The following is a 7,056-nucleotide window of genomic DNA, read 5'->3' as shown; positions in this document are numbered from 1 at the left end:
CCACCGCCCACTCCAAGCTCGCCGCCAGATCGCGATCGATCTCGCCCAGGTCCTCCACGAACCGGACCTGATATCCGTACCCGACGAAGAGCGCGACGAGCTCGCGGTCGTCCATCGTCCCGTACACCGTCCGCTCGCTGATCTTGAACCCGTTCACGTGCACGATCGGGAGCACCGCGCCCGACTCTTTCGGGTCGAGGTACTTGGCGGCGTGCCAGGCCGCGGCGGTCGGCCCGGTCTCGGCCTCGCCGTCGCCGACGACGCAGACGGCGAGCAGGTCGGGCTTGTCCATGACGGCGCCGAAGGCGACGGAGAGGGCGTACCCGAGCTCGCCGCCTTCGTGGATCGCGCCGGGGGTTTCGGCGTTGACGTGCGAGGGGAAGCCGCCCGGGCAGGAGAAGCGGGAGACGAGGGAGTGCAGGCCGGACGTGGTTCGTGGGTAGGAGGGGTAGAAGGGCGCGAGGGAGTCTTCGAGCCAGAGGCAGGCGAGGAGCGCGGGCGCGCCGTGGCCTGGAGACGCGTCGATTAGCGCATAGATAGGAAAGTATGAGGTTTTTCATTACGGACCTGGGCCGACGACGTAGAGGGCGTCGAGCCCCGTCTTGCGGATGAGCCGGTTGAGGTGGGCGTGCACGAGGACGAGACCTGGGCAGGTGCCCCAGTGGCCGAGCAGGCGCGGTTTGACGTCGGACAAGGAGAGCGTGCCGTCCGAGCGCAGGAGGGTGTTGTCCTTCAGGAAGATCATGGCTGGTAAGAATATCCTCGTCAGTGACTAGTCAATAATACGGCGTCGAGAAATGGAGGACGCCTTACCGGCCGCGATGTAGTCTGCTGCTCTTCTGAATTTCTGGAGGGCGTAGAGCTCGGCGTCGGTGAGAACGGTCTTCTTCGCATCGTCGAGGTCGATGCGGAGTTTGAGGAGCGCGTCCGGGAGGTGGGACGCGTCCGGCGGCGGGTTCGGCTCTGAGATTTCTTGTTTGCCCATCGTTCAGATATCGACTATGTTATCGTCGCCGACGTCGACGAGGATGATGAGGGCGGGGTATGTTTCCTGTGGCGAGCCATGTTGGATGGTCCGCGGTATATGTAACGCTCTGCGCCGTCGCGGTGGGCAGCCATGACTTCATCGAAAGCGCGTCAAGGTCGGTCAGGACGAAAGGAGGACCCCGGCGACCCGCTTTGCTGTGTGTTGACACCGCCACCGCCCCGCTGCTTTGCTCCCGAACGTCGTCCGCGCGTTGACGAGCACCACAATCAATGTTGCTTGGATTTCTCTCGTTGCCTCGAGCGCTACAGCCTACAATCATGAATATACATGCTCATATTTGGCTCTCGGGGTCCCGCGCTCGCAACGCTGGTTTATTTCGGGACGCTCACCGGCGATGACACAGGGCTGACGTCGACGCGCTCCTCCCTCGCACTGCGCTTGGAGACAGACCGCAACACGCCGCGCACGGAGGATATCCAACCATGTTGACCGCACTGACTTCACCACCATCCTTTCCGTGATCATTCCTTTTGGTACAGACAACGACCACGGCCATGCCTGCCCAACGACAAGGCCTGATCCTCTCCGTCAACGCCGGCTCGTCTTCCCTCAAGATCTCCCTCTTCAAGCCCTCTGGATCCTCTTCGTCGGACAAGGACCCCGTCGCGGACCTCCTCCTCGAATCTTCCATCGACGACCTCTCCTCTCCGCCCGCGCGCTTCACCCTCAAGCACGAAGACGCCTCTCCGTCCGACTCGTCCCAAGACGTTAAGAAAGAACAAAAGGATGACATCAAAGACCACGCGTCCGCGTTTTCTTACTTCCTAGACCATCTGGAGCACGAATCCGGCATCAAGAAGGCGGACATCCAGCAGGTCTGCCACCGCGTCGTCCACGGCGGCGACTACGCAGAGCCCGTCACCATCTCCTCCGAGACCTACCACCACATCGAGAAGCTCACCGACCTCGCCCCTCTGTACGTTTCCTCTATATCCCCTTTCTCTCTTTCATGCCTATCATGCTGACGCCGGAACTGGGACAGACACAACGGCACCGCGCTAGCTGTCATCCAAGCCTGCCTCAAATCCCTCCCGAACGCGCGCTCCATCGCCTACTTCGACACCACCTTCCACCGCGCCCTCCCCGCCCACGTCTCCTCCTACGCCATCGACCCCTCCGTCGCCCGCCCGCGCGGCCTCAAGAAATACGGCTTCCACGGTATTTCCTGTAAGCTTCTTCCTCCTCCCCTGTCCTCCTCTTCTACGTCGCTCTCACGTCCCACATAACACGCAGACGCCTACATCCTCCGCACCGTCTCCTCCCACCTCCGCAAACCGCCCACCTCAGTCTCCATCATCGCCCTCCACCTCGGCTCCGGCGCCTCCGCCTGCGCCATCCACGCCGGCCGCTCCATCGACACCTCCATGGGCCTCACCCCGGTACACGGCCTGCCCGGCGCCACCCGCGCCGGCGCGATCGACCCCAGCCTCATCTTCCACTACACCAACACCGCCGGCCGCATCTCGCACGACCCCGCGCACGCGACGAACGTGGGCGTCACGGAGGCGGAGGAGATCTTGAACAAGAAGAGCGGGTGGAAGGCGATGGCCGGTTCCGCCGATTTTAGGGAGATCGCGAAAAGGGATACGGACGCGAAGAGGTGAGTTAGGAAAATAAATAAATACACGCGACGGACGTGAAGCTGAAAGAAGGGTGTTGTTATTTCTTTGTTTCTTTGTAGGTTGGCGTTCGATCTGTTCGTGGATCGTATCTTGGGGTACGTCGGCGCCTACTTCGTCGCGCTCCAGGGCAACGTTGACGCCCTCGTCTTCTCCGGCGGCATCGGCGAAAAGTCGGTCGAGCTCCGGGAACGCGTCGCGGAGCGCGTGCGGTGTTTGGGATTCAAACCCGTGGATCCGAAGAAGAACGCGGATGTGGGGGATGTGGAGGGTGCGGTGGTGGATATCACGGCAGCGGAAGGAGGGGAAGGGGAAGGGAAGAGGGTGTTGGTGTGTAGGACGGACGAGCAGTACGAGATGGCGAGGGAGTGCGTGCTGGAGGATGGGTTCTGGACGTGAGGGCGTACGGGGTACGGGCGGTTGTGACACATGCTCCTCTTCGGTGCGCTGACGGTCTCGTCGGGATAGATACAGATCGTGTATGATACGATGTAAAGACTGATCGAATTCGATACGCTTTTTCGCGTCAAAGTCAGCTCCAACTACCGTGGAGACAAGCATGTATGGTCCATACATCCTCGGACGGTCATGAAAACACGAACAATACATGCTCCCGGTATCACTAATAACATCACTTGCTCAGACTTGCCCAACAGTCTGTAGGTTATCATGTTCCAGGGCGATCAATATGGGCGCTCCTGAGCTACTATCGTGTTCCGCGCTTCAAAGCAAGAAACGGGCTTCATACCTCGGATTCCCCCATCACACGTCCACCGGTGTCCCGTCCCGAGAAGCCTGACGACCCATCCTCCGCCCCCGGCGACGACTCGGTGTCGTCTACGTCCCCTACCCCAGTGCTGTCAGCGCGATCGCGCTCGACGCCTGCCTGTATGGGAACGCCGTCCGTGACGCCCGCCCGCCCTCCACCACTGTCCTGGCTTTCGAGGCGAGACACCGGTTGGTTTTGGTTCGGCGATGGGACTCCGTCGTAGTGTGAAGTTCGATTCGACGTGTTCGGCGCGTCCGAGGTATTAGGCGATGGCGGCCCGACGCCGTGCTCCATCCCCGCACTAGTTTCTCCTGCAACAGTCGACGAAGTGCTACCCCGGGCACTGATATTCGGGCTTTCGAGGTGAATCTGTCCGCCACGAGGAAGCGAGTCGTCATCGACGATGCTCTTCTGTCCACCTCCGGGCTCCCCGTTCGAGTGAGAGTCGGTCCGCTGCGCCTGCAGGGTCTCGGAAGTCGAGAGTGCGTTAGACGCGGCAGCCCTATGATCAGATCGCGTGCCATCGTGACCATCGTCATCGGAGACGGTTTCTTTGTTGGGTTCTGGACCGAGATGTGACGTTGACTCCGTGTCGCGAACGGAATGTGGATGTGGTAGCACTGACAGGGCGCCTGGGCGCGCATCCGACGAAGGACCGACGGCCCCTCCGCTGCCCGATGTTGGGTTAAACCCAAAGTATTCGTAAACATCATTTGCATTGTCCCAGCGTGTACCCCACCAATGACTCTCGTTGATGAATGCCTCCATTACCATTTCGTCCGAGAAGGACCCGCGCAGACGAGCTTCCAAAATAAACTTTGCGACCTTTATCGAACAATCGGGGGCGGCGCCGGAATGGTGTCCCAGGAACCAGACTATATGCTTCCAGTCCACCCTCAAGTCTCCTGCAGCAATAGGCTGTCCGTTGCCAGGCTCTGTCCATAGCGAGAGCGCCTCTACCAAACGGTCACCAAACACACTCATAGCCGTGCTCCAGCGTTGGGAGTCGCTTCGGCGTGCACGTGCGTTGGTGATCACCGACACCGCCGCCCAGAATCGGAGACGATGCAATGGATCCGTCCGAAACGCGTCACTGTCATAGCATAAACATGCAAGCTCAAGCATGTCAGCCATTTCTTCCCGCTCTGCAAACATCCAGTCAGCCTTGCTATCGCCACAGGAAAGGTATGCATGCACTCAGCCAGATGTGCAGCATGTGACTCCCAAGTGCGCGAATGAAGGCAAAAATCTTCTCATTCGCGCGGCTTGTCAGTGAGGACTGGTTGGAGTTTGCGAGGGTTTTCAGAAGGAAGACGATGCGTGGGGCACCGAAACTACGGTTCATATTTGCAATGAAGGTCATCATTGCCAGTGAGTTGACATAGAGGCCGAACCAAACATCAATGTCGCTCATCGAATTACGGAGGAGCTTATCGAGCCCGGACTTGAGTAGTTCGAATATGAGCGAAATCTGGGTGTTGTTGAAGGATGTCAGCGAATCGAAGGCATGATGAAGTTTGTCGTGGTTGATTATGACGGTTCCCTGGGCATCGTTGTATTTGCACTCCTTGTCGAGTACATCGAGCGCCGGGATTTTAGATCCGACACATGCCATCCCTAACAGCTCGGAGATGGCCTTCCAGTATGCACGCAGGCGTTGCTCCGGCGTTGCAGGCAAAGATTTATCACGTCGTTGGAGGGCAGAACGGGTGCGCACGCACGGTCCTGGTGCATCGGAAATGCAATTCTTGATCACACCGTCTCTGGGTTCCTCATGCGAGGCAAGCCACAGCAGCGAGTGGATTTGAGTTGCGATGCTGCTCTCTGAGTCACGTCCGAAGCGCCGCAAGGCGAGATCACGATGATCCCATCCATCGAACGCGTACATGTCAGGGACGGGATATTGACAATTCCAAAACAGCCCTAGTGACTATATCCATAGATGTACACCAGCAAATGGCGCAGAATGGTCGTGCATAAGAGCCAGCAATCAACCTCAGCCATAAACCCCAGCAATATGTGCACTACTGGTGTGGACGGGAAAGCATGCGCAGTCAGTAACCTGTGCCATATACTACAGCAGCAGCCAGGATGTACACATTCGCGTAGTACAACAGTAGTGAGCTGGGCCTGGTTTACATATTCCAGCAATACCAAGGCGTTGACGCATTGCGCTTCCGTCACGTGCGTATATCCTCGTACATATATCCCAGCTACGCTCTCTCTGGACCTGCCCAATCCGCGTTCTTTGCGGAACGCTCTCACATACCGCCACCTCCCCTTCTCAAGATACTTCAGCGCGTACTGCATGATAAACGGGGCCAATGGCTCATGCAGATGCACCGCACCTGCCACCTCGTGCATATATTACAGCTCTGTCTACACCGCCGTTGTCCATCCCCCATCGGCTCTCCTTGCCACGCCCACACATACCACTGTAGCCTCTCATACATATCCTGGTAAGAACCACGCCGCTACCGGGATAGGCTCATGCGCAGGCACTATCCGGTGCATATACGACAGCTGTGCGGGCGACCCTTCGTGCATATATTCCGGTAAGAACTGCCGCTGCCGGGATCGGTTCATGCGCAGGCACTATCCGGTGCATATACGCCAGCTGCGCGGGCGACCCTTCGCGCATATACTCCGGTAAGAAATCGGCTCATGCGCAGGCACTATCCGGTGCATATACGCCAGCTGCGCGGGCGACCCTTCGTGCATATATTCCGGTAAGAACTGCCGCTGCCGGGATCGGTTCATGCACAGGCACTATCCGGTGCATATACGCCAGCTGCACGGGCAACCCTTCGCGCATATATTACGGTAAGAAATCGGCTCATGCGCAGGCACTATCCGGTGCATATACGCCAGCTGCGCGGGCGACCCTTCGCGCATATACTCCGGTAAGAAATCGGCTCATGCGCAGGCGCTATCCGGTGCATATACGCCAGCTGTGCGGGCAACCATTCGCGCATATATTCCGGTAAGAACCGCCGCTGCCGGGATCGGTTCATGCGCAGGTGTCAAGATCGGATACAGGCAAGGGGTAACGGAGTCGGAGGACCGAAGTCCGAAACGTATCTACGTAGAATAGAATGAAATAGAAGGGAGGAACTCAAGAGTGAAGTCGGAGCGGAATCGGAGACGCGTCGGAGACGCGTCGGCGTGAAGTCGATAAGTCGGAAACGTTGGTGAAGTCGAGGTCGGATGCGGACCAAGCCTAAGCTCGTGCGCTAGGCTGCTACGCGCTCTGAGTCCGCAGGAGGAATAGAGTGAAGCTTAGTCGATATTCGAACTGACTATCTACGGTACAGTTCGACGGTTTATATGTACAAAAGAGAACAATGGTAAAGTCGGAGATGTCGGAGATCGGAGGCGCCGTTCGGCGCACAAAGGGAACATTCGGAGACAAGAGATATCGTATGGAACACAAAGGGAACATATCTACGGAAGAGGCGGAAAGATCGGACCGAAAGATCCGTCGCAAGCGACGGGAAACTAAAGTCTACAAAGGGAAGCTATGATGTCAGACAAAGGGAACAGGAAACAGGAAAATCGGAGTTGAATCCGTTCAAGATACTGGAACCACCGGGGCGTTGAGCCGCCGGTGGCCCGGTGCA

At 58.2% G+C, this 7,056-nt stretch overlaps 3 protein-coding genes across 3 annotated transcripts in view; 1 reads left to right on the top strand and 2 right to left on the bottom strand.

Moving 5' to 3' along the window:
* PUNSTDRAFT_86220 (phosphoketolase) overlaps positions 1-985 on the bottom strand; it is a gene marked incomplete at its 5' end in the record, with an annotated part of 3,963 nt that extends 2,978 nt beyond the window's left edge. Inside the window, 3 exons of the mRNA XM_007382975.1 lie at positions 98-510; positions 568-747; positions 814-985. Of these exons, the coding sequence (XP_007383037.1) occupies positions 98-510; positions 568-747; positions 814-985 (765 nt within the window). The remainder of the gene's footprint in view (positions 1-97; positions 511-567; positions 748-813) is intronic.
* Positions 986-1,540: 555 nt separating this feature from the next.
* PUNSTDRAFT_101668 (acetate and butyrate kinase) lies at positions 1,541-3,066 on the top strand (the record flags this gene model as incomplete). The annotated part of the gene is made up of 4 exons (XM_007382974.1): positions 1,541-1,964; positions 2,031-2,215; positions 2,282-2,648; positions 2,730-3,066. Coding segments are annotated over 4 exons (1,313 nt in total), but the record flags the coding sequence as incomplete, so codon positions are not given.
* A 343-nt stretch (positions 3,067-3,409) lies between these two features.
* On the bottom strand, positions 3,410-5,324 carry PUNSTDRAFT_133535 (uncharacterized protein; the record flags this gene model as incomplete). The annotated part of the gene is made up of 2 exons (XM_007382973.1): positions 3,410-4,581; positions 4,634-5,324. The coding sequence occupies 2 exons, from the start codon at positions 5,322-5,324 to the stop codon at positions 3,410-3,412; spliced, it is 1,863 nt and encodes a 620-aa protein (XP_007383035.1).
* Between the last annotated feature and the right edge of the window lie 1,732 nt (positions 5,325-7,056).

The sequence above is a fragment of the Punctularia strigosozonata genome (genome assembly GCF_000264995.1).
Source record: "Punctularia strigosozonata HHB-11173 SS5 unplaced genomic scaffold PUNSTscaffold_5, whole genome shotgun sequence".
NCBI classification, from domain to species: domain Eukaryota; kingdom Fungi; phylum Basidiomycota; class Agaricomycetes; order Corticiales; family Punctulariaceae; genus Punctularia; species Punctularia strigosozonata.
This window is presented reverse-complemented; position numbering and strand designations above follow the sequence as displayed.